This window comes from Camelus dromedarius, chromosome 4 (genome assembly GCF_036321535.1).
Source record: "Camelus dromedarius isolate mCamDro1 chromosome 4, mCamDro1.pat, whole genome shotgun sequence".
NCBI classification, from domain to species: domain Eukaryota; kingdom Metazoa; phylum Chordata; class Mammalia; order Artiodactyla; family Camelidae; genus Camelus; species Camelus dromedarius.
The window spans coordinates 5,881,326-5,908,899 of NC_087439.1; the positions used below are offsets into that span (position 1 = coordinate 5,881,326).

The 27,574-nt window shown below is 40.1% G+C and overlaps 1 protein-coding gene across 4 annotated transcripts in view; it reads left to right on the forward strand.

The window, feature by feature from the left end:
- IWS1 (interacts with SUPT6H, CTD assembly factor 1) overlaps nucleotides 1–27,574 on the forward strand; it is a 38,827-nt gene that overhangs the window by 5,344 nt on the left and 5,909 nt on the right. For 2 of the 4 annotated variants that reach the window (XM_010974621.3, XM_064484674.1), the window contains exons 3-12: nucleotides 9,046–10,117; nucleotides 11,195–11,387; nucleotides 11,950–12,007; nucleotides 14,152–14,249; nucleotides 15,428–15,578; nucleotides 16,785–16,867; nucleotides 17,887–18,016; nucleotides 18,909–19,026; nucleotides 25,196–25,307; nucleotides 25,921–25,977. In XM_010974621.3, the coding sequence (XP_010972923.1) occupies nucleotides 9,046–10,117; nucleotides 11,195–11,387; nucleotides 11,950–12,007; nucleotides 14,152–14,249; nucleotides 15,428–15,578; nucleotides 16,785–16,867; nucleotides 17,887–18,016; nucleotides 18,909–19,026; nucleotides 25,196–25,307; nucleotides 25,921–25,977 (2,072 nt within the window). Of the gene's footprint in view, nucleotides 1–9,045; nucleotides 10,118–11,194; nucleotides 11,388–11,949; nucleotides 12,008–14,151; nucleotides 14,250–15,427; nucleotides 15,579–16,784; nucleotides 16,868–17,886; nucleotides 18,017–18,908; nucleotides 19,027–25,195; nucleotides 25,322–25,920; nucleotides 25,978–27,574 lie in introns of all 4 variants that reach the window. The other 2 variants (XR_004136594.2, XM_010974623.3) reach the window with 2 other exon arrangements.

Below are 27,574 nucleotides of genomic sequence, written 5' to 3' on the forward strand. Positions count from 1 at the left end.
CATAAGTTTTATTCATCCCATTTGTTGTATTTCCATTTTCATTTCTCTCAAGATATTTTTTAATTCTTCTTTGACCTGTTGGTTGTTCAGTAACATGATGTTTTATATGTACTTAATTTGTGAATTTTTCAGTTTTCTTTTTGTAACTGGCTTCTAGTATCATACCATTGTGTTCTGAAAATATGTTTCATATAATTTTGGTCTTTTTAAAAATTCTTTAAGGTGTGTTTTGTGGCCTAGTATATGATCTATACTGGAGATTGTTCCTTGTGTGCTTGAGAATATGTACTCTGCTGCTGTTGGATGGAATGTTCTGTTAAGTCTACTTGGTCTAATGTGTGGTTTAAGTCCATTGTTTCCTTACTGATTTTTTTTGTTTGGATAATCTATTCATTATTGAAAGTGAGATATTAAAGTCCCCTGCTGTTGATGTATTGATATATTATTTCTTCCTTCAGGTCTGTTAATATTTGCTTTATATATTTAGGAGCTCTGATGTTGGGTGCATAAATATTTATAAATGTTAGATCCTCTTGTTGGAGTAACTTTTATCATTATGTAATGACTTTCTTTGTACCTTACTGCAGTTTTTGGCTTAAGGTCTATTTTCTTTTATTATAAATATAGCTACCTCTGCTTTCATTTGATTTCCATTTACATGGAATATCTTTTTCTGTTCCCTTTTTTCAGTCTGCATGTGTCCTAAAAGCTGAGTGAGTCTCGCAGGCAGCATGTAGTTCAGTCTTGTCTTTTTCCAGCCATTTTGTCTTTTGGTTGGAGAATTGAGTCCCTTTACATTTAAAGTAAATATTGACGAACATGGACTTACTACTGCCATTTCATTCAGTGTCTTCTGACTGTTTTGTCGTTCCTTTTTTCCTTTTCTTGCTCTCTTCCTTTGTGATTTGATGATTTTCTGTTGTGGCATGTTTAGATTACTTTTTTAAAAAAATTCTTGTGTATCTAATGTATCTTTTTGCTTTATGGGTTACCAATGAGACTTACATAAAATATCTTATACTATCTTAAGCTGATAACTTCAAATACATACTAAAGTTATACATTTTTGCTCTCCCCCTCCCCGCATTTTATGTTTTTGATGTTAGACTTCATGTCTTTTTACCTGTCTATCCATTAGCAAATTATTATAGTTATTTTTAATAGTCTGTGCATTTTAGCTTCTTTAATAATATTTTCACTATATATGTGCGTGTGTATGTGTGTGTGTGTGTATTTATTTATTTATTTATTTATTTATTTTAGTGTTTACTCTAGGGTTTACCACGTATAACTTAGCCAGAATTGGCTTCAGATTACAATAGCTTAATTGCAATGCTATGTAGAAATGTTAGTGTAGCTCTGTTATTTTTCCCTTTTTATAATATTATTGTTATACATATTGTATTTACTAATGCTTAAACCCCAGCAATATATTGTTATAATTACTACTTTACCATCTGAAGTTACTTCCTTAGTGTAATACAGCTTTGTTCCCACATACCTTCTTTGTACTGTCATTGGAAAATGTATTATACATATATTACATTTCTTATTTATTACAGGCCCAACCCTACATTATATACATGTTACTTTATGCAATTGCTATTTAAATAGTTTTTAAAAAAGAAAATACTCATTTATACTGTCTCATAATTACACAGATACCTTTACTGGTGCCCACTGTTTTTCATGCGGATTCACCAAGGTCACTTTCAGCCTGAAGAACTTCCTTTGGTAGTTCTTGTATGGTGGGTCTGCTAGACGAATTCTTTCCTTTTTTGGTTATCTGGGAAAATTTTTATTTCTTTTAAGTCTTTTTATTTTTTAAAGATAGCTTTTTTGTATATAGGCTTCTTGATGGACAGTTTTCCTTAGAGCACTTTGAACATGTTATCTCGCTGCTTTCTGGCCTCCATTGTTTCCAGTGAGAAATCAGCTGTTAATCTTACTGGGTTACTCTTATAAGTGATGAGGTGTTATTTCTGTTTCTGTTGATACTCTATTTGATGCAGTATTGTTACCATCTCCTTTATTTCTTTAATCATGGTTTCCTTTAGTTCAGTGAACATGTTGACAGATGGCCATTTAGAAGTCTTTTTCTGATGAATCTAATACCTGGTTGTTTGCACAGGCAGTTTCTATTACCTGCTTTTTTCCCTAGTTATGGGTCATACTTTCTTGTTTCTTTGCATGGCTCTTAATTTTTTGTTGGAAGCTGAACGTTTTCAATTAATATGTTGTAGCAGCTCTGGATACTGGTCCCACCCAGGGCACGGGCTTGTTTTTGTTATTTGCCTATTTGTTTAGTGACTAGCTGGATTATTTTAGTGAATTCTATTTCCTCATCCACAATTTTCACTCTCTCGTGGTGCATCTTCAGGGACATGCAGCTTGTGGCACGCCCACAGTCCCCTGGGATGGCAGCAGTATTAGTAGGGCTCTCTTTTTCCCTTTCCTGACCACAGTCAGCTGTTAAACTCCACTGATTGCTCTGTTATTTTCAACAATGCTCCCATGGCACAAATTGCATAATTTGCTCAACAAGCAAAGGTGATCAAATTATGGATCCTTTGAAGGGATAGTTTCTGAAGTCCATGTTCTGACCCCAGGATGAGTCCTCCTAGCTGTCTCATTCCTTGGTTCTCGCCTGCAAACCAGCTGGCCTACAGTTTACCCTGTGTCTTGAATCTCCCCCCAGGCGCCTTCCACCACAGCTTTCCGTGTTACTGTAAGTGCCTTAGCCCAAACTTCCCCAGACTTGGTTACAAATGAAGTCAGTTTCTTTGGGGAAAAAGTAGAAACCATCTGGTTTACTGCCTGTTTTCACATCCAGCAGAATCTCTGAGCCAGGGCTCTGGAGTTTGGGGAGGGAGGTGTTGGCAGGTTTCTCTCTGAGTGCCATCCCAGCTCTAGACTCTGAGCTCCCACGGCAGGGTAGGGATTGGGAGCAGCCCACAGTGCTCCTGGCTTGCCTCTCTTGGCGTAGAGCCACTGTCTCACAAACTGGGGCAAAGATGATCAAGGCCCCTGTATACTCAGTGTGCTGAGCCTCAGCTTTACCATCTTGACAGTGGGCTACAGAATTTATCATGAGGGTTAAATAAAACTTAGAAACAGCTTTGAAAGCTGTAATACCAATTCTGTTACTCAGGGGAGGCAAAATTTTATCCCTCCCCATCTTAGGTTTTCAGCTTTCTGTCTTTTTAATAAAAAGACATTAACAAGAGAAAAAGAAGTTTATTAGCATGTACAGCACATGTCACAGAGCAGAAAACAGAGAGTAACTCAAAGCAGTAGCTGAGAATTCTAGCTCATACAGCATCCTCAACAAAGACTGGTGCTTTTGTGGAGAAACAGCAGGACGGGGAAAGCAGTTTTAGGCTTCCTAGGGTGGCAGACTGGGAAAGTGAATATAAGGGAAGAAACTACTAAGTAAATGTTATTTGCTGATTCTTCTGCTGCTGTCTCTGGGCTGATAACAGTCTGTCTCCAGTCAAGGGATTATCCTGCCTTTAGGCAGAATAGGGCAGAAGATAGAGCTACTCTTGGGTTTACTGCTGATTAATCGCCTTCAGGTCAAAATTTTTATGTCAAAGAGGCATACTTTGAGGTGATGTAATCCGGTTTCCTTTAATTACCGTACGATTATCCTCTGTAGTAACTAGGCAGATTATTTCTTAGGGAGCTAGTCCAGAGCTAACCTTTATGAGGTTGAGGCCACATTATTTTAAAGCAAAAGAGACTTACCATATGAAATAAAATGTAAAAGCAGTGTTCTTAAGCTTAGGGCTTGGCTTTTAAAAGAAATCTATATATAATAAACAATGGCAGTAGTAAGTTAATTACATATTTAAATTATTTGTTTTGGGTTATTAACACATTTTTGGCTAGGTCCCTAAAAGAGATGTAAGCATCATCAAGTGTATTTTTTCTACGTAGAACACTTTGAGAACTCAGAATCTTCACTCTCATGATAAGGAATATAGGGAAAGGGGGAAAGATTTTTGGTACTATTTTTGAATAGTCATCACTGAAAACAGAATTTTTTAATAAGGCAATCTGATCACGAATGTGACCTGGTTATAACTAGTTGCCAGTTCTGATTTTTGTAGTTTTACTTGAACAGTATGAAATTAGTTGTGGATTGTGGTCAGCTGGTTTTTGTCCAGCGCAAGTATATTGACAGGCATGTGCATTTTAAAACCCAGAAGTGTATAGATTTCACCTGTGTAAAAGAGTAGTGTCCCCTCCTGGTGTCTCAGAAGCACCGAGTGCGAGCCTGTTGGGAATGGCGCCTCACTTCTCACTGTGTCCTGACTGCAGGTAGAGCCTTGGGGACATGACCTGCTGCCTGTGGTCCACGTTGGTGACGGCCCTGCCAACTCCAGCCTGACTTGGGATTGGCTGAAGGAGGCAATCTGCTGTCACTTTCTGCAGAGATGTTGTCTAGTCCAGGGGAAGCGTTCCTCTGGGGAGGGCTCAGAGCGCCTGCAAGACTCTTCTTGGCCATTGCTGTTCTTGTTTGCCCTATTTCTCACCGGTTCTTTTGATTCCATCTGCACATCCGTTGTTAGGTTTCAGCCTTTGTCTTTGAGTCTGCCAGATTGAGGAGACAAACATTATTTTGCTTCGATTCCTTTCTGCTAAGCATTGTCTTGTGGGGTTTCTGTTTTATTTTAGTCAATTTAATTTGAGTGTCTTCTGTATACTGACTGTAAAAGATAACGACTTTTAAAAGTGTTCTCTGACCTTAAGGTCAGTGTACGGTGAAGATAAATGTGTGAAAAGTCACCTTTCAGTGAGGTAGAGGTTTGGGGACACAAAGAAGGAATGGCTGACCAGCTCAGCCTGCACAGACAGTGTATGTGAGTTGAGTCCTGAAGGGTGAATGTTCTGTAATTAATTAGTAATTAACAAGAAATTTTGTTGTGAATGATTAACAGTGTTTACTGAATGCTCCCAGACCCTGTGCTAAATGCTTTACATACATTTGATCCTCAGAACAGCCCTCTAAGGTGTGGATAGTATCCCTGGCTCCATCAGATTGACGACACTGAGGTCTTCGAAAGTTAAAATTTCCCTCAATTACACGATAGAAGGTGGCCCACCTAAGGTTTGGACCCCAGATCTTAGATTGACTCAAAAGTCCACTTAGTGAACTATCACATTCTACTGCAGAAAGTCCGTTCTTCCTAGAAAGCAAGATGGAAGAGGCTTCAAGAGGGGCTATTTTTGCCCAGCCTTGAGCTATGAAGAGGACGAGGTGAATGAAGGATGTTCTAGGCAAGGGGAGTGGCCTGCGTGAAAGTATGGCGGTGACGCAGTGAAGTTAGTAGTTCCCTGTGTCTGCAGTAAGATTTTAACATGTGGTTAGAATCACTTGGATTAGATGTCAAAATATAGATTCTTTAACCTCTTCCACAGGCTTACTGTATTAATATCTGGAGGTGAGAAGTGCAAAAATCTGTATGTTTTTTACCAAAGCTCCCCAAGGGATTCTTTCGCAGAAGTTTCGGAACGGCTGGTGCAGTGCATGGGGCTGCTGCTGTGAGAGGCAGACATGCGTCTGGAGGGGTCGGCGGGCGTTTGCTGCATCATTAGGAACTCTTAAGCTTTGTGCAGAAATTTTCTTTTTCCAGTACTCATCAGGAGTGCTTTTGTTTTTGACTGATTCTAAAATCAACTAGCTTTTGACAAAGGAACTCTGGTATATAGCTTCATCTTATTATGTGTATGCTTGCTGTAAAACTGGAGTTTCTCCAAGTCAGCCTTGTGGCACTGCAGAAACTACACTGGATTAACAGCATTGTGTAATGAAAACTGGGTTTCTCAGATTCTTATGCTGTTGATGTGTATTGACAAACTCTAAGATGAGAATTTCAAATATAGCTTTTGGAACTAAGGTCCAGTGAAGTGTGTTTCTGAAAACGTGCCTATAGATATTTCCTCAAGGAATTTACTGTGCGACTTGGTGCTAAATGTTTTACCAATTTATGATAAAAGGTTAGTATACAAGTTCAACAGTTTTGAGTTTAGCTCTTTGAATGGATAAGGAAGAAGCAGGTGTCTTCCTTAGTTGAGTTGTTTGGTTCTTTACAAGGACTTCTATTTGACATTCATATACTACTTTGAAATTTACAAATTGATGTCTGTTCTGTGGGAGTTTCATTATTTACTTCGCAATTTTAAAATGTTCATTATCTCTGTGTGTATGTATTGTGACTGGTGCTGGTCCATCAGGAAGGAGTGTGTTGCTGCTTATGTGCTGAGATAAATGACCAGATCACTCATTATCTGTCACCAGTAGTTTGTTTTAACTACAAGGTGAATGATTGGAAGAGGGAGGTGTGAGGTATTACTCTTTTCCCAAATCCTATGATGTCTTCACCTAAGTGCATTCTCTAACTTGAATCTGTCGCCCGGTACTTTCTTCCTGCTGTGATTTCCTACTTTTTTCCCACTATGCCAGGTTTTTATGAAAAAATTGATGGGAATTCATAAGTTTCACAATCATCATATGTAACATCCTTGCTATGGTTGCTTGTTTTGGAATGCATACACCATGTGTTAGCAAATCTAGGGTAGAGTGTAGCAGATAAGTTTTGGAATCACTGCCAAGGTCATGGTATCTCTCCTTCCTTTGCGAGAGGCTCTCAGTGCTAATCCTCTGCTCTGACTGTAACCCACTGAGCCTTGGAGTCAAGACATCCTCTATTGCCATGACCAGTTAGATCTTGTCTCCTGGGGATTTAAAATTTAGTTCCTGGGCACTGAAATTCAGTGTGCTGAGAGCTGAGTCATGTTACTGATTGTGCTCTAGTGAAAGGTCCTTTACATTTCCTTTTCTAAGCTGTCTGAGCTGCATGGGTTCCTGCCTTAGAGGCTTTAGTCATTCATTGCACTTTCATTCTGGAAAGATTGTTCTTTTTTTCCTGGAACTAACATGAGATGATTTCTGTTGTTGGCAGCTAGAATAAAATCGAGTCACACACGAGCATGTCGTTAGAGAGTTGTGTCATGAGTGTGCCATGGAAAACATCCCAAAAGCTGGCTACAGTTTTCCTTCTTGCCTCCTGCTCTAGTTGCCTTTAGGTTTAGTAGCTGCATGGTTCGCCTTCTGTCCCCAGTAATGTAGTTAACATCTTAATAACTCAGTTATCACAAACTAATTGCAAATACCTGTTATCTACCCACCTTTCATAGCTCAGTCTCATATAGACCACTTTCTGTCGGCTCTTAGCTTATCATTCTTACCTTCATTATTAAGAGTGCATAGTACACTGTATTGTGATGTGTTTGGCTCATTAGACAGTAGTTGCTTAAGTTCAGGACTGAGATGTGTTAAGCCTTGATTCCTAGCACCTTGCACACAGTACACATTAAACAAATACTTGAGTTAACTATTCCTTGCTTTAAATTATTCTTATTAACTGCTTTATTATTCATTCAACAAATTCTTACTGTGAATTTTTTATGTACCAGCCACCATTCTGTGCTCTGAAGCGTAGAATGTGCCTTCTCAGTGAAAAAAAGAGACCCCCAAAATGCTTGCCTTCTTAGAGCTTACGTTCTAGACAGTTAATTTTCCCATCTGTAGTCTTTTAAAATATAAAAGAATTAAATTATGACGTATGGCCAAAAGTAAGCTTTTAGCAATATGTGGAGTATGGTACTGTATCACAAGATTCTGTGTTATTTCTCTTGTCCTAATATGCCATTTAATAGATAAATGCCAGTTTAATTGGGATAATAGGATTTATGACTAATGAGGAATCCAGTGCTATGCTGTGATAAAGAAAAATACCTTTGGGAAATTTGAAAAGTTTATGATTTTAGAAAGTTTCCTGAATATGTTATATTTGAATGAATGTGTATCGCAGTTACTGTAACTTATGAACTCTGTGCTGTCAAGATGGCAGTAAAATATGGAAGGGAAAAACCCTGAAACTTTTATAAGCTTATTTTGTAATTTTTTGTACTTTTTTTTTGATGTTGTAGACACAGCATACTTAATCTTCATTAAATGAGCCTGCAGCAAATCAGAGTATGGGTTTTGTGAAAACATTTTCACGCCATTTATCTTGTCACCGTATTTTCCTCCTAATTATTTCGTTGCATGATATGGTGGGCATGTACTTTGCTCCTTGAAAATTGATCTGTGGTAAGCTCAGGTAATGTCAATCATATATTCTAAAGAGAAATGTTTGGCTCAGTACATTTTTAAAGAGGAAAACTCAAACACAGAAGTATCTTCACTTTTTAAAACCAATAATTTCTACGTGACTGAAAGTTCAGATACTACAAGGGAAACAACTTCTGACATTCTGGTTATTAGTATTTGGGAATGTTTAGTTTTGTGTATTTCTCTCTGCATTTTGAAAAACATAGCTATAATATGCTTTTATATTGGTACCCTTAGAGTTTTCAGATTATTTCACATAACATTCTATGTTAGTATATAGATTGATCAGTGTTTTCTGTAAAACTGAAACTTTTGTGCCAGGGTTGCTGGGTGCATGACCATACTGCTCAGTCTGAGCCTCAGTTTTCTTATCATGAAAACTCCCGTTGGGAAGAGGAGACTGCCAGGGAAGCCTAGTTCTTTCCCTTAAAATGGTTCTTGCCTTATAAAACCCAGGGAGGCTCCTTTTTAAAAGAACTTGAGTACATGTTTGCTTGTATTTATTTGAAAAATATATTTAAGAGCTAGAGTTATATGAGAAAGTTAGGGATTTTGTTGTAATTGTCTTTTAATCCAGCTCTTCAAAATATAGGTGTGCTGTGTAGTAATCTGGGGTGCACATGCTTTACAGTTTTGGTGAAGACGGATTATCTTTCCCCCGTTTTGGGAGCTAGACCATGTTAGCCATTTCACAGATAAATGGCCTCCCTTAAAGTGGGGCATTTCTGTATAGGTATAGGACCAGAATTCTGCATTTAAGTATGTATATTCCTATGTTTTAAAGAAATAGTTGAAATTTTTTGCCATTTCTACTGCCAAACTTGTTTTGCACTTTTCCAGTGTTTTCTCCCTTGTTGTTTCAGAATGAACCTAGTGATCGAGAAGATGGCCTCAACAAAAGACATCCTGCGACAGACTCGGAGAACGAGGAGCCGTCCAACCTCAACGCCAGTGACTCAGAAAGTGAGGAGCTCCAGAGGCAGAAGGACAGTGACTCCGAGTCTGAAGAGCACGCAGAACCACCTGTGAGTGATTCTGAAAACGGGGGCCCCAGTCGCCATGGGAGCGACTCTGAGAGCGAGGAGACCCGGAAGCTACCGGCCAGTGACTCTGAAAACGAGCAACTTCTTAACGGGCACGCAAGTGACTCCGAAAATGAAGACGTTACAAAGCACGCTGCCAGCGACTCGGAGGGTGACGAGCTCCCAAAGAGTCCCGCCAGTGACTCGGAAACAGAGGACGTGCTAAAACCTCAAGTTAGTGACTCTGAGAGTGAGGAGCCTCCAAGGCACCAGGCCAGCGACTCTGAAAATGAGGAGCTTCCCAAACCCCGGATCAGTGATTCGGAAAGTGAGGAGCTTCCCAAACCCCGGGTCAGTGACTCCGAGAGTGAGGAACCTCAGAGGACTCAGGCCAGTGACTCTGAAAACGAGGAGCTTCCCAAGCCCCGGGTCAGTGACTCCGAGAGTGAGGACCCGCCGAGGCACCAGGCCAGCGACTCGGAAAACGAGGAGCTTCCCAAACCCCGAGTCAGTGATTCAGAAAGTGAGGACCCCCCGAGGAACCAGGCCAGTGATTCTGAAAATGAGGAACTTCCCAAACCCCAAGTCAGTGACTCTGAGAGCGAGGGGCCCCAGAAGGGTCCTGCCAGCGATTCAGAAACCGAGGATGCCTCCAGACACAAAGCAAAGCCGGGCTCTGACGAGGACAGTGATGGGGAGAACAAGGGGGAGGATGCGGAAACGCAGAACGCGTCCTCTCTCTCAGACGTGCGTGTGGACCGGAAACGGCTCAGCAGTTCTGACAGCGAGGAGGAGGGACCTAAAAGGCCCAAAATCGACAGTGATGAGGAGGAGGAAAAAGAAGGGGAGGAGGAGAAAGTAGCAAAGCGAAAAGCCGCTGTGCTTTCCGACAGTGAAGATGAGGAAAAAGCATGTAAGGAATTGTTGGGGCTGTGTATCCAGAGCTCTGCTTACTGTCTAAGCTGATGGCGGGAAGCGGTATTTCCTTTTCTGGACTGTCAGATCTGTATTCTCATTCAGGTTTGCGTTCTGAAATACCACCAGGATACTGGTTTTCCTTTGGCTGATCTTAATATTAGATGTCCTTTGAGTTGTTCTAACAGCACGTGTTAAATTCTGGCGGCCCCAAGGTGACAAACCAGACTGAGTTGCAGTGGCAGCGTGAAAAACTTCATGGGGTTTTGTTGTTAGTTTGGGTGGTTTTTTGTTTTTGTTTTTTTATTTGTTCATTTGCTGGAAAGGATACTGTTTCAAAGAAATGTTTACATGAAAACCCAGCTGTACCAAGACTTAGCTGTGGGTCTTTGACAGCTGAAGCCCTCCATCCCATCCAGTGACTGAGCCCCCACGGGTACCTGTCTTCCTCTGTTCAACTTTTGTTGAATGTCCAAATTCAAGGCAGTTTGTGAGGGGCTCTGTTTAGAGACTCCATGTCTCTGCAGAGGATTCCAGTCTTTACTACTTGATTACTTTTTTGTGAAATATTTTTTTTTGGAAAAGCTGTAGCTCCTTAGAACCCGACAATTGTTACAGGAGAAGGAGAGAGAGGACCACTGTGCTGGTTACCGAGGGAGTTGAGAAGGCCAGGGTGATCAGAGCTGGACGGTTGAGGAAGATGGGCATTCCACAGGAGAACATCCTTTTCAGGCCTTTTCAGTTCTGCTAACACCAGGCAGCTTAAAGGGGTCCTAATCCCACACCTCAGTTTAGCCTTACTTTCTCTGTTCCCCAAGAGGACAGGTAGCTATCGATACCCGCTTTTATGTTGATGATTTATTCTTGATCTTTTGGCCACTTTTTCCTAAACAATAGCAGGTAATTGTAAGATGACTCTGAATGAATCTTTTTAGTTTAGGTTTTGTTCTTGTTTTGTTTTAATTCTAAACTGTGTGTCAGGAGGCCTTTGATTTCTGCCTTAAAGCACCTGCTGTACTGACCGATACAGTTACTAGGGTGGAATTAGACTAATGATAATTTTCTTTTTCACCAGCAGCAAAGAAGAGTCGAGTTGTCTCTGATGCAGATGACTCTGACAGTGATGTTATATCCGACAAGTCAGGAAAAAGAGAGAAGGCAATAGCCTCTGACAGTGAAGAAGAAGCAGGGAAAGAAGAGCTGTCTGACAAGAAAAATGAAGAGAAGGACCTGTTTGGGAGTGACAGTGAGTCAGGGAATGAGGAAGAGTAAGTGCCAGCATAACGTGAACGTCCAAGGGTTCGGGGAAGGGGGTCCAGAGGGGTTTGTCTTTCAAGTTTTGTAAACTTGCGTTAAAATTCCGTGCTGCTGTGTAGTAACAGCATACCCCGCCTAATCGCATGACTTTGAGGGATTCGGGATTTTAGTTACTGAACGGTCGCCACACACTTCAACATGGGTGAATCTCAAATATGTTATCTCCAAGAAGTAGAGAGGACATGTCTGGTGTCACTAGGGTGAAGGTCAAGAACAGGTGAAGCTGATCTGTGATGATGGAGATCAGAGTGGTGGTCGCCTGCAGGATGTTGGTGTGGGGGACTGACTAGAAAGGGCCACAAGGGGATTTTCTGGGGAGAGGGAATTGTTCTATGTCTTGATTAGGGTAACGAGTACATGAATGTGTACTTTCATCAAAACCCATTGAAATGGACACTTGAGATCTGCACCTTTCACTGTATGTAAATTATACCCTGTTGGAAAATGACTTACGGTTCCTTTGCAAATGAGAAGAAAGTAAATGACAGTTTTTTATGTTTCATTCTTTTCTAGAAATCTTATTGCAGACATATTTGGAGAATCTGGTGATGAAGAGGAAGAAGAATTTACAGTAAGTATATGGTGGAAGTATTTCCTCATTGGCTGTGCCTGTTTGTTTTTGTGGCAGTGGGTCTCTAATAGGTTATTCCAATAAGTAGAAATAAACAGCTCTGATGTAGCCACTAGAAAACGCTGAAGCAGAGGGATTCAGAAGGTGGAATAAGCGAGTCTACAAAGGCTTAAAGGAGAGTAACAGGCAAAATTGAGTTAAGGGGAGGCAGGAACTCATTAAGAGACAGTGAAAGGCGCTTCTGTGCTGAAGAGAGAGGCTGGGGAAGTTGTGGGACTTCGAATTATAGCAACGCGGGCGAAGTAATCTGGACCAACCCTCCTGCTAAGGACAACTGCAGAAGCTGGACAGAATGTTTGAAAAATCTGCTCGTCATTGTATGAACAAGATAACAAAGAATTACTAAGCCAAAAACCAGCCAAAGGTAGAAACTTTAAAAGGTAAGCTCAGCATTTAGAACTGCTTTTTCTGGGATGGTCACCTATTTACGCTGAGAGGCTGGATGTAGTTTTGATTGCCTCAAGGCTCGAGAGACAAAAGCTGGAGGTCAGGGACCCTGAGAACCTCTGGACTGGGATTCCTGGGATTAAGGGTGAACTGAAAGTTAAAATAGCCTTCACTCAGCTTTGAGGCCAGCTTTGAGTCCTCTAGCAATGTGGAGAACCTCAGTCTCAGAAATTTGATTGTAATGATTCTTACCCCATTGATTAGGTCTCAGGGACCTGGCACATGCAAACAGCATTCCTTTCGGGACAAAAGTAATAACATCATCGTTGCGGGGAGGCAATAGCTCAAGTGGTAGATCACATGCTTAGCATACACAGGGTCCTGGGTTCAGTCCCCAATACCTCCTCTGAAAATAAATAAACCTAATTACCTCTCCCTGCCAAAATAAAAATAATTAAATAATACAATGGTAAACAAAATATTTAAAAAAAACACAAAACATCACCACCCAGAAATTTAAAGAGAGAATGAAGAAGATGTATTTAGAATTTAATTCAAGATGGTAGAAAGACAAAGTAAACCTATAGAAAAGAAGAATTAATTCAACAAATATTTGAGAGCCTGTGTGTCAGAGATAGTTTGGACATTGCCCTTATGTGGCTTATACTCAGTTAAGCAACATCTTTCAAGAATAGGATGTGTTTCTCTAGTGTGGAGAGTGACATTAACTTGGTTGTACATTCGGTTCAGTGAGATAAACAATACACTAGGTGAACCATTAGGAAGACTTTTCTAGGTATAAGACAAAAGTTAGAAACTATAAAGAAAAGACTGACCATTTCAATTACACAAAAAATACTGTGCCTGGAAAGCATTACCTTAAAATCAAACTGTACAGGTACGAGGACTGTGCCGTGCCTGTCACGTGGCAAGGGCCAATTTCCCTAATTTTTAAGGACATTTTCCATGCTAATAAGACAAAGATGCAACAGGAAAATGGGCATGAAATGTTAAGAGTTCACAGAGAAATAGTAACAGATGGCTTTTAAACATGAAAGACGCCCAGCCTTACTCATAATAGGAGAATGCAAAGAGAGCTACAGAGATGCCTTTTGATTTTCAGTCCAGAGATTGCAAATACCAGTGCTTGATAGCCAGCTAGAGTAGCAAGACGGTGGGGGGAGCCTGGTGCATTTGTGCATGGCTGGAAGGAGAGTTAATTGGTATAACCTCTATAGAAGACAAATACACAGCCCTAAATGTCAGTAGGGAAACGTACAAATTATGGTTGCAGTTTTATGGTGAAATTGTCTAAAGCCTTAAAAAAAAAAATGAAGCTACGTTATGCTGATATGAATTGGTCTCCAGATTCTGTTGTTAAATGTGGAAAGTGCAGAACAGTGTCCTGTATTCAGTGTGTATAGTATGATATCTTTTGTATAATAGAAGGGTGTTATATAAATATATGGGTGTAGAAATGCTTCTATAAATTTAGGCTGTTTCTGGAAGGACACAAACTAACAACACTGATGGCTGGAGTGGAGGGGGGCTTTTTTGCTATATATATCTTTTGATTTCTACTTAATTTGTGTTCTTTATGAATGTATTACTTTAAAAGTGCAAAAGATTAAGTGCAGTCACAGAAGAGAATCTATAATGAGATTGTAATAACTCTGGCTAACTTACCCTGCCCTTAGGGTTTTAACCAGGAAGATTTGGAAGAAGAAAAAAGTGAAACACAGATAAAAGAAGCAGAAGATTCAGATTCTGATGATAACATTAAGAGAGGAAAACAGTAAGTTTGTTTTATTTTATTTTTTAAGGGTTTTATTAAAGAGACCTTTAAAAATGAAGGTAGAGACCACCAAACTTTGTTTTCTCTTATTTGGGTTCTTGATGAAGTACAGGAAAGACTCTTCCATTTTTTCCCTCCCTTCTGCTTCTCTGTGTACAGTGCTGACCAGAAATCATTAGCTGTTGTGATTTTTCTTTCATTTGCCCTGTAATCAGCTATCTGAATTTGTGGAGCCATGTGGTGCCAGGGTTTTCATTTATATCTCATCAAGTAGATTCTTCTGAAGATAACCTAATAAAAACTTTTTTGGGGAAGAAAGAAAGCTGATTTGGTGCTCCCAGGACGGGGGAAGTTTTAGATACAAAATGTTAATTGATTGTATTTCATGTACTTTTGTTGAGATGGTTTGACTCTATTCAGAAAAATCTGGTGTCTTAAAATCTGCCACACATAGGATGATTTGTTTGTTGCTGTTTATAGTTGTAAAGACGATGCTTTAAAAAATAGTTTCCTTCTTAATTCCTAGTGACATGCAAGAATTAAGCCGAGTGAGTTTGACGATACCTTTGGAAGTTAACGTAAATAAATTATATTTTCTAACTTACATGGCAGTGGCAGACAGCATGTTAGTTGCCTCATTAAATATACAGATTCAGGGGGAGGCTGTAAGCTCTTAGCAGGTTTGTAGATTTCCATCTTTGTCTCAGTTACATCATGTTTTGAGAATTACACTTCTTACCACTGAAAAAACAGCAGTTTTTCTTTTTTCTGCATTTGCTATAAAAGACAAAAATATTCAAATGATTGAACACCAACTCTGTTCCCCCACATAAGGCAGTGCAACTAAAGCTGAACCGTGGAGTGGCAGGCAGTGTTCCCTGAATGAGAACTTGAGGTTTGAAATGTTCATTCCCGGGCTGATAACATGCAAGTGTGGACACAATTTATGAAAAGTTTAGGGCCAGTAGTATTTAATGTATAACAGTTGGGGTCGTGCAAAAGCTGAGCATAAAATCTATGACCACACGTTTTTGCAAAAGCAATTTAAAAAGTCCATTCACTTTGAAAGTGCACTTCAACGAATTAGAATTAGGAAAGTGGGTGGTTCTTCACTGTGACAAAAGGGAGTGTATTTAAAAGGGCATTTGTATTTCACTTGATTTTGTGCTGCTGCTTAGCATGGACTTCCTGTCGGACTTTGAGATGATGCTGCAGCGGAAAAAGAGCATGAGTGGCAAGCGTAGGCGTAACCGCGATGGGGGCACTTTTATCAGCGACGCGGACGACGTCGTGAGTGCCATGATCGTCAAGATGAATGAAGCGGCCGAGGTGAGATGGGGCTCCACTGCCTTGTCTTCTCCCACGGAATTGGTCATGGGGATTGTTTAAACTTAATCTTTGTTTGGACTACAGTAAGGTTACTTTGTTTTTTTATAATAATATTTACTGTTCTAAATTTTAAGCATAGAAGTACTTTCAATTTTTCAGCCATGTGCTTAGGGAAAAGGTGAAAAGACTAAGTATTAAGTAAAATGAGCCCTTTTAGCTGAGTGGCTTTGCTCGTTTTTTAGGGGGTGATTTTGCTCTCAGGTTTGGCTGGTTTACAACAAAGTGATGTTTTTTCACATATAAAAATTATAAACTCATGTACATTATGTTATATTCTCATGTGTCATTCTGATCAAGAGATTGCATTTAACTCATTGCATTTTAAAATTCTCAAATGGTTAAAAATTTGGCTAAGTATTATGTTTAAAAACAAGTCCTGATCTTTTAGAGACACTTGTTGAAGTATTCATGAATCCAGTGATAACATGTCTAGGATTTGTTCCAGAATAATTCAAGGGTGAAGGGAAAAGTAGCTAGAGAGATGGCTAAAATAAGACTAGTCCTGTGTGTTTAATTGTAGAAATGTGTAAGACAGGAGTGTTATTATTTTGTTTTCTATCTTGACAGAATTTAAATTTTTTTATAATTAAAAAAGTAGGGAAAAAATACCCAAGCAAATACTAAAACCCTAATAACATATTCTGTTATCTTTCTTACAAGCCTCATAGCTGGAAAATTATTCCTGACGTTAACCAAATTTTTCCATGTATCATATGCACCTTGACTGAATTCTTTGAAAACTCGACAGTTATGCCAGTGTTTTAAATTAAAATTGTTCCACTTGTGGGGTGGGTATAGCTCAGTGGTAGAGTGTGTGCTTAGCATGCACAAGGTCCTGGGTTCAATCCCCGGTACCTCCATTAAAAAAAATGAAAGAAAAAAGCTTAATTACCTCTCCCACCCCCCAAAAATTGTTCCACTTGATTTATAGTTGTTAAAACTAATTCTAATAGTTTTGTGGGTTTGGGCGCTACAAAAAGAATCTATTCTTTATTTAGCTATTCTTTCCTCAAGGAAAAATTGAAGATTCTTAGAGAAATTGCTGCTTTATTATATTTAAAATATATTGTGGTTATAATTCACTATTAACAATTGCTTTTTTTTTCTTTTCTTTTCTTTTTTTTAAATCTTTTTCTTCCTGGGTAGGAAGACAGACAGTTGAATAATCAAAAAAAGCCAGCACTGAAAAAATTAACATTATTACCTACTGTGGTCATGCACCTTAAGAAGTAAGTATTCTGTTTTCTTGGGAAAGTGCTTTCCTTTTAATGGAATAATATCAAAACTGTGTACTGGCGTTCTGGAGATGTTAAAGAATGATTGCCTTCTGTTAATTCGCAGAAAAGTAATGATGAATAGAATTTCCTTAATTATGTTACTTCCAAATTTTTCTTAAACTTTGATGCCTGATGCAAATAACAAATAGCAAATTGATATTAATGGGAAGAAAAAACCTTGAAAACCACTAATTTTGTTCTTTATGGATTGTTTAGAGTGTGGTAAAATCACATCATTTTCCCAATGTGATTGAGACAGAATGAATCCTAGGAGACTAGTTGAAGCACGTATTGTACAAGGCTCGTGTGTCCTGTTGCATCACAGATTGTGTCAGTGGTGCCTCTGCAGGATCTTTCATTGCTTTGCTCCCATTCCTGAGCGACTTTGACTTCTTGAACCTAGCCGTGGCCTACTTTTGATGGCTGAGGAAATGCGTTAGTACGCCAACGAGCCAACCACGTGGTCTAGGACTTTCTACTAGAAAATTGCTGCCTGTGTCCCAGCAGACAGAGTTATCTGTGCCAGATTTCAAATATATGTCATGGGATTCTCCCAGGTGTCCTGCAAAGAGTAGCACAGTTCTGGATCCTCTATCACTGTGAAAGAGTTTGAAGGCCACTATTCTCAAAGATTAAACGTTTTTGTTGTTATAATAATTAGAGCTCATTCTTACTGTTTGTACCATTTGTAACAGCATTAGCCTACCTTGTATAATTTGGGGTTTGGGGTTTTTTTTGGTCTTCAGCAAATCATCTTTGCCTTATCAAATTTGCTTCTTGAAAACAGGAACTAAATTTCATACTGCTATTGAAATCTGTGAATAGGTGCTCAGTAAATGATGTATATGAGAAGCTTTTTAAAAGCAAGTTTTGGAAACGTCACTAAATATGTAAGAAAATCCAAAGGAAGCTACAGTAGAACCAACATTCATAGACTTGACTTTTTTTTTTCCCAATTATTATTGTTACAGGCAGGACCTTAAAGAAACATTTATTGACAGTGGTGTGATGTCTGCCATCAAAGAGTGGCTCTCGCCTCTGCCAGACAGGAGTTTGCCAGCACTAAAGATTCGAGAAGAGCTGTTGAAGATTCTGCAAGAGGTTAGAGGGAGATAATCTGACTTGTTTGCTCGTCATTAACTATCTAATGTGGCTTGTGTTACCGTAACCTCTGTATTTTTTCCATATATTCTTTATGTTGTAGCCTGTCAGAAGAGGAGCTTTATTAGGTATGTTTATTAGGAATATACCAGATAAAATGGGCATCAAAGGAAGGCCTTTTAAAACTTCATGTAACTGTAGTATTGAAGGAAAGAGGTCTTGGGGTAGCTGTGGTTTATCTGAGAAGAGTAGTGTGAAGTAGACGTGCTCTAGGAGGCACTCGAAGGAGAAGGAGCACCAACTTCACCGTCAGATAAATTTGCATTTGAATCTTGACCTGGGCCACCTTTATGTGGCTTTGACACCTTGGGCAAGCTGTTTAACTTCTGAAGGAATTCCCGAGGTACCTTTTATATGCTAGGTGTTTTTTATTTTTTTTTAATGTATATGTGTATATAAAATGTTCATTTATTCCTCACAACAAACTTGCAAGGTAGATGTATTGTCTCCATTTTACAGATGAGGAAATTAAGACCCAGGGAAGTTAAATGACTTGTCCAAGTTCACATAGCTAGCAGCTGGCTGTGCTTGGGTTCAGATTTTGGTCTGTTTTCTTCAGAGGCCTGTGCTGACACTTTAAACCAGTAACCTCCAAGGATGCTCAGTTTACAGTTTCTCACATTGTTTTACTTCAACTCAGTGGTGGTACTGAGCTTTCAACTCCTGATGCAAACACAAAGTACCTTTGTGTTCAGTGTGTGTAGGTCCTGAAAATGAAACTTTTTTGTTATTTGTTCTGTTGTGAATGAACCAGGTCCTGGGGGCCCTCTAGAGTAGACTGGCAGAACGCCAGCTTCTGAGTGATTAATATGTGTGTGTTTCTGTTCCCCAGCTACCAAGTGTGAGCCAGGAGACCCTGAAGCACAGCGGGATTGGACGAGCAGTGATGTATCTGTACAAGCACCCCAAGGAGTCCCGGTCCAACAAGGACATGGCAGGAAAGTTAATCAGTATGTACCTTTTGCTTTCTGTTCATGTTTGTATAGAGAGACACCATATTTTTACCAGTATTCATTTAAAATGAGTCAATGAAATAAAATAGAAAAAATTTTGATAACTTCTTATAGGTACCCAGCTTTTTCCCCTTAGACTCAAAAAGCTTCTCAGTATATTTAAGTGTGCTATCTAGTATTAAATACAGCGGGTAAAGTCATGCATTTTCTAATCATGGATCAAGTGCCTATAGTGGGGGATTAGGATGCGGGCCTTACAGTCAGCCATGCCCGTTTTCAAATCCTGGACTCGCCACCTACCTTACTGCATATCCTTGGGCTAGTGATTTAAGTTCTAAGTTTTGGGTCCTTCCTCTATAAAACAGAATTATGTGTTTCGTTTGGGTGGTTGTAAAGATTAAACAAGAAGATAAAGTATGGTGCGTAAAACTTGGTAAGCCCTCAGGAAGTGTTAGGCTGCCGTCGCTGCTGCTTGTGTAATGGTCTTCAGAACCTTTTGTGTCTTATGATTTAATGATTCTGGAAAAAGCCAGAGGAGTTACTGTCTGTGAGTAGTACACGTGTCCCCATCATCCTCCTTAACTCTGCCTGTGCTTCATGTTGGAAAGGAATTTTTAAACTTCAAGGCTGGATCAAAGAAGTATTTCTGTATCTGAATACAGTACAGTAGTTATTTTTCTGTTGAATTTTTAAGATTATCAAGAGCTTTTAGAGAAATTTACATTTTTCCCCATAAACTAGAGAAGTATTACATCTTTGGTCCTGTTAATAATCTGTAGTTTACTGCCTGTTAAGTAATAAACTTTTGATGCTTCAATGCAGTGGTTCTTGACCTTTTTGCCCTAGACTGAGAGAGGCAGACTGTTCCCACTGGTACCCATGACTCACTGTGAGAGATTCTAAATCCAGGGTTGGGGACAACGGGTCAGTTTTTAAAGAGATAAAGCCCCCATGAGTCTCCTTGCTTCCTTAGTTTGACACCTGTGTTCTGTCTGTAGTGATCCTTTCTTATTTTGGTAATGTATACAGCACAACAGTAAGCTACGTTATGTTTCGTAACTAAAAGATTAGTGGGCACCCCTGAACTTTTACTGACCAAACAGTGCACCTGTAGTACTTTTTTGTGTGTTCACCTTAGCAGCTTTCTTAGACTCAGTGAAGTACAGACCTATGCCTGCACTATCAAAATGTAGTTTTTAAAGATTTAGACCATTTTGACAACTAAGTAATAAGGGAGCTTGTTTTTGGTTAGAGTAAGAAAGTAGAATTTTAAGATTTTCTGTTTTCATTGTTTGCAAATGATGCAGCCAACAATGGGTTAATATCCAAAATGTACAGACAGTTCATCTAACTCAGTTTCAAAAAAAAAAAAACCCAATCAGAAAATAGGCAGAAGACCTAAATAGACATTTTTCCAAAGAAGACATACATATGGTCAACAGGCACATGAAAAGATGCTCAACATCGCTGATTATTAGAGAAATGCAAATCAAAACCACAACAAAGTATCACCTTATACCAGTCAGAATGACTGTTGTCAAAAAGTCTGCAAGTAATAAATACTGGAGAGGGTGTGGAGAAAAGTGAATTCTACACTGTTGGGAATGTAAACTGGTGCAGCCACTGTGGAAAACAGTATGGAGGTTCCTTAAAAACTAAAAATAAACTTACCGTATGATCCAGTAATTCCACTACAGGAAAAAAAAAAAACAACTCTAAATTGAAAAGGTGTATGACCCCAGTGTTCATAGCAGCATTATTTACAATAGCCAAGATGTGGAAGCAACCCAAGTGCCCATCAACATACAATTGGCTTAAGAAGTTGTGGTATATGTATACAATGGCCTATTACTCAGCTATGGGAAAGAATGAGGAAGGGCTTCAAGAATGCGGAATAGAAAGTCACAGAACTCCTCCTCTCCCACGAGTACATCAAAAATACATCTACATGTGGGACAGTTCTCACAGAATCCCTACTGAACTTTGGCAGATGATCTTGTACAATTGGACAAACCTGGTAGGATAAAAAAAAGAAAAAGGAAATTGGGGCAGGACCTGTCCCCCAAGGAGGGAGTGGCAAAGGAGGAAAAGTTCCCTCACCCTGGAGAGCCCCCTCTCCAGTGGGGATGTGAACTGGGACAGAAGAGAATTTCAGAGGCTCGGAGGAGAAAGCAGACAGAACAGAGAGAAACCAGCACAGAGGGTCCATGTGATCCGTAGCCTGAGACTTGAGCTGGCTGGTGCAGGCCGGGACTGGGTGCTGGGGGTCGGGCTTCAGAGGACAGACCCTGGAAAAAGCCTGAGGCTGACTGCGCACAGGGGTCTGGAGTGTGGTGTGGGCAGAAGCTGCGAGCGTGTGCGTAACACCCGGGTTCACCATAGAAATCTCCACTGCTGGCACACGTGGAGAGAGGGGTGCGGTGCAGCTGGCCATAGCAGCCTCCTCTGCTATCCCAGAGGGTGTTGCTGCGCCACCCCATTGTTAATGTGTTCCCTTGAGAAGAGAGTTGGATCCAGACATAGTAGTCTTCTCAGCTTGCTCTGGAGGGGCACAGTCGCAGGTGGGCAGCTCCCAGGCAGAGGCAGAGCTGTCAGCTGAAACCTGGACCCATTCCCAGGGGTAACGTGATTTCACAGGTGTGGCTGAAATTTTAGTCGAGCTCCAAGTGGCTGTGGCAGATTTACTCCACTGGTGCCTTTCTAAACTCAGCATGTGGAACATCTGAGCAGAATACTGGTGCACAGTAGGGGCAAGTCTGGCATTGATAGCAGGCATGTGTATGTGGAGGTGTGGGTGGGGCCTGGGTTGACCCTGTTGCCCATGGTGGATCCAGATGCATGACTACACGTGCACTATAGCAGGTCCTGGTACCTGACATCAGTGGATCTGAACTGGTGACTTTGAGCACAGAGTCTAAGGGATACCAGGGCAGGTTCCCAGCCAAGGTAGGACAAGGGCAGCTTTAACAAAGTAAACTTTGTAAGCCCGTTTGAGTGACAGGTGACACCACAGAGGGTGCTTCCCAGTGGACATCTCCAGAGGAATGCTTAGAGACTCCTCTCCCAGCAGAAGTGCCCCGGTCCTGCCTACCTCATGTCGCAACTTAGAAATGGATCTTGGGGCCTCCAACAACAGGGGAGCAGACCTGGCCCCTTTCAGGGTCGTAACAATGACAGAGCAAAAAGGAGAACGCACTCAACATCCAGTGCAGCCTGTGGTCACCACACCCCCAGTCACATCCCAATCATGGGGATAACAGCCAGCACACACACAGGAAACATGTGGCAGCCACCCACACTAAAACAGCTCTCACGGCAAAATCATGAGACATGCATGGTCTACACAGGGACGCTCCCATGTAAAAACAGCTCTTCAAGACCACTGTGATGCCTCAATTCACAGAGTCAGAAATGTAAGTAAAGTGAAAAAGCAGAGGAACCACTACCAATGAAAAGAACAAGAGAAATCCCCTGAAAGAAAGAACGTTGAAATTGACCTCTACAGTTTGCCAGAACTTGAGTTCAAAGAGGAGATGGTAAAAGCACTGAAGGAAATGAGAGGCTATCAATAGAAATAAAGACTATTATAAAAAGGAAATAGAAACTATAAAGAGGAGCCAGTTAAAATCAGAAAACTCAACTTCTGAGATAAAACCCAAGCTAAAGGCAGTCAATAGCAGACTAAATAATTCAGAAGAATGAACACGTGATTTTGAAGACAGAATAACAGAAATCACCCAATCAGAACAGCAGACAGAAAAGCAAATGAAAACTAAAGAAAGCAATATAAGAGACCTATGGAGTAATACAAAGCATGCCAATCTACACATAGTAGGAGTCCCAGAAGGAGAAGAAAGAGAAAAGGGGACTGAAATGTATTTGAAGAAATCATGACTGAAAACTTCGCAAACTTAAAGAAGCAAACCAGATACCCAAGTACAGGAAGCACAGAGTCCCAAATAAGGTGAACCCAAACAGACCTATACCAACACATATTATAATTAAGATGGTCAAAGTTTAAAAAAGATTCTAAAGGAAGCAAGAGAAAAACAGAGTTAGTTACAAGGGAACCCCCATAAAGCTATCAGCTGATTTCTCTACAGAAACATTGGTGGTCAGAAGGGAGTGGCAAGATATAGTCAAAGTTCTGAATGAGAAAAATCTGCAACCTAGGATACACTACCCAGCAAGACTAGCATTTAGAAGAAGGCAAGATAAAGGATTTCTCAGGCAAGCAAAAACTAAATGCAATGATACTAAACCTATCCTAAAAGAAGTATAGAAAGATCTCTAAATTGAAAAGCAGGAATCTATATAAAAAAGAAAAATCACAATTAGAAATGCAATAACTATGGTGAACAACAAAAGAATAAACATGAAGATGTAAAAGTGAGCATCAGAATCATAAAATGTGGGTGAGGGGAGCAAGAAATACAGATTTTTTTTTTCATTCTTTTTAGGATGTGTTTGAGCCTACATGATTACCAGTCTAAAGCAAATAGATAAAGTAATGGAAAAACAGGGTAACAACAAATCAAAAGCATGCAATAGTCACAAAAACTAAAAAAAGAAATCAAGCCAATACAAAAGAAAATGATCAAACTGCAGAAGGAAAAACCAAAAGAAAAATAAAGGAACAAAGAAGGAATACAAAATCAACTGGAAAACAAGGTTTAAAATGGCAATAAACGTATCTATCAATAATTACTATAAATGTCAGTGGACTAAAAGCTCCAATCAAAAGACACAGAAGCAGATTGGATCATAAAATGAGCCTACGATGCTGCATACAGGAGACCCACTTTAGGGAGAAGGACACACATAGATTGAAAGTGAGGGGATGGAAAAAGATATTTCATGCAAATGGAAATGACAAGAAAGCAGGAGTAGCAATACTCATCAGACAAAATAGACTTTAAAACAAAGACCATGAAGAGGGAAGTTCATAGCAGTACAGGCCTTCGTCAGAAAACAAGAACAATCTCAAATAAACAACTTAACCTACCACCTAAAAGAATTAGGAACAAACGCAGCGTAAAGTTAGCAAAAGGAAAGATAAAATAAAGATCAGGGAGGAAGCAAATAAAATAGAGATTTTAAAAACACAAAAAAATCAATCAAACCAAGAGCTGGTTTTTTGAGAGAGTAAAAAGAGTGAAAAATTGCCATTTGCAGCCACATGGATGGACCTAAAGAATATTATGCTTACTGAGATAATTCAGGCAGAAAGACAAGTACTATATGATATCACCTATATGTGGAGTCTGAAAAATAATACAAATGAATCTTTATACAAAACAAACAGACTCACAGTCATCGGAAACAAACTTATGGCTACTGTAGGGGAGAGGAAGGGGGAAAGGAACAAATTAGTGTGAGATTAACAGACACAAAATAGTGTACATGAAATAGATAACCAACAAGGATTACTGTATAGCACTGGAAATTATACCCAGTATCTTATAATAACCTATAATGGAATATAATCTGTCAAAACATGAATCTTTTATGTTGTACACCTGAAACTAACACAATATTACATATCAGCTATACTTCAATTAAAAAAAAAGATTCTCTGATTTCAGGAGAGTAAATTTAGAAATGAGACAAATAACAGCTGGTTGATGACTATCAGAGTCAGATGTTACTTTCTTTAAACCTCTGTGGTGGCTACAGGTTTAAATGATCTTTTTTTTTTTTAATTAAAATATAATGTTTATAATGTGTCAATTTCTGGTGTACAGCATGCAACCTAAATGTCCATTGACAGATGACTGGATAAAGAAGTTATGGTATATTCATACAATGGAATACTACTCAGCCATAAAAAAATAATACAGTGATGCCATTTGCAGCAACATGGATGGACCTAGAGAATGTCCTTCTAAGTGAAGTCAGCCAGAAAGAAAAAGAAAAATATCATATGATATCACTCATATGTGGAATCTAAACGATCTTTTTATACTGAACGTTCTGAATCAGCTGGAGCATGTTGTCATGCTGGTGTTATGCTGTGTTGATCCTACAGAGGGTCCTGAAACAGTGGTATCTTTAAGGAAAGAATATTTTAAATGCCTAAAATATGACATTACCCTCAGGTGTGATTATTTCAAGGAATGGTGGTAGAAATGCTACTGTATGGACTAAATAATTTTCTTTGTTATAGATGAATGGTCTCGGCCTATATTTGGTCTTACCTCAAACTACAAAGGAATGACAAGAGAGGAGAGGGAGCAAAGAGACCTAGAGCAGATGCCTCAGCGGCGAAGGATGAGCAGGTATGAGGGAACAGGTATGAGTAAGTGCAGTGAATATTGTTGCCGTAACTCTGGGTGGCTTTTTTGTTTGTTTTTGTTTTGTTTGTTTGTTTGGGGGGTTTTTGGTAAATAAGATCATTAAGAAACCTGCAGGATTTTGTCTTTCCTCTCAGCCTGGTGTGTCTTGTAGTTCGGGTACAGTAAAGGTGCACCGCCCTCCCCACCAGGCTTTCTGGCAGGGTCTGGCCTCTGCCACCGCTCTGGAGGTGGTTGTGTTGTTCCAGCCACCTGCCCGAAAACCTTTCTCTTTCTCAGTCCCATTTTCAAATTCTCAAGAGGAAAAAAAAAGTTACTGGTTCAGTTTGTGTCCGTAAACTGGGTGCAGTTACATCCGGGACAGCAGGGTCATTAGTTGCAAATACGGGGGGAGCTGCTCACCGGTGCTCGGTGAGACCTGGTGCGCAGGTGACCCCTGGGTAAGTAGTACTTTCTACTCCCAGTAAGTACGGGGTTAGGGATCACTTTCCCTGCTCCAGTGTAATTGTGGTCTAAGTTGGATATTCCACTTTGCTCTGTCTTTCTTAGTTAAAAGGTTCTAACATTCCTAGTATCTCATCAATTGCTTTTTTCCCAGCACTGGTGGTCAGACACCCCGAAGAGATCTGGAAAAGGTGCTGACAGGAGAGGAAAAGTAAGATTTTTGTATTGATTTTTCTTTTAGACAAAGTAGCGAATGTTCTGCTTGCTGCTAATTTAAGAAAAATAGCAAATTCAATGATGCTGTGTTCACATTGGCAGGGGATGATTTTCAGAGTGACATCTGTTGACTATCCACATGGTATTGGGTGCTCTGCAGGATGTAAAGAGATTGAGAAATAGTCCACTCAGTAAAAATTTTGTTGCTGCTTGCTCTGTACTAGACTGTTAAGCTCTGGAAATCCTGAATCAAACTAAAAATAGTCCATTCTCCCAGAAAGTCTTGAGAAGGGTTCTGTAATAAGGGGAGAGATTAAGCACAGATGTGTGCAAGGCCTGTTTTAGGGACGGCAGGTAGACTAGAGTGGCCAGGTGGCGGTGTGTTGCCTGAGATGATGGAAGGTGAAATTGGAAGTGCAGGTGTTACCAGATTTTGAAGTGCTTTAAATCAGGATGGGGACTTTTCACTTCTCTTTGTGATTTCCTAGAAAGCTTTGAGCATGGACACGAAGTCATCAGATTCTATTGGGAATACTGATATGGTGTAGGGTGGGTCGCAGGGCAGAGGGACTGAAGGCAGGGACACAGTTAAACTGAGGCTGTAATGGAGAAGCAGCTGAGTGAGGGGACCAAGCAGGACAGAATGGCCAGGAGTGAGTGGCTCACTGGGTGAAGATTCCAACCAGAATTTTAACTTAAGTAACTGAGATGGTGGTATTACCAGTCACTAAGATGGAGAGGAGGAATAGATTTGAGGACAAAGGTGACTTCTGTTTGGAGCATATTAAATACAAGATGCCTAGTGAGATAGTCCTATAAATATCATGAATCTAGAACTTGGAATTTGGGCTTGAGACAGAGACTTGAAAGTTATCTCCATAGACAAGGTTTTGAATCAAGGAGGTACAGAGTTAAGTTAAACTGAACAGCTTTGATAAGGGGTGTAGCTAGAGTAGCCAGTGAGCAGATGTGGTCCTGCACGTTGGAGGGGAACCTGGAGGAGGCGGCGTTGCTGGGGGGAGAGGCAGTGGTGCAGGGGGTGCCGCCCAGGGGTCTGCGCAGTGTGAGCCGGCATCAGGCAGCACCCGGACTGCAGAAGGAGAGCGAGAAATGAGCTGGAGGGAGCAAGTGTCGTGTGCTTACGGGGAGGTTTACTGATGAGACGGACAGTGGCTTCAGAGGGAAAGTAAAAGTTCTGGGAAATTTTCTAGTCAGTTAATCTGTTCATGTATTTGAAAGTTACAGAAGCTTGATGTTAAGAATAGAGTAAACCAAACAAGGAAATAGAAAAAATTTAGAAATTTTTAGTCTCCTCTTCCTCTCCACCCCGCCAGACGCACACACACACACTGGAAACCACCCAGATATCCTTCAGCAGGTGAATGGTTAAACAGACTGTAGTTTATTCATACCACAGAATACTGCTCAGCCACTGACAGGAACAAAATACTGACACATGTGCCAACTTGGGTGGATCCTCGGGCATTAAGCTGAGTGGATAAAGCCAGTCTAAAGGTTACATGGTGTATTGTTCCCTTTATATGACATTCTTAAAATGCCGAAATTACAGAAATGAATAGGTTCGTGGTCAC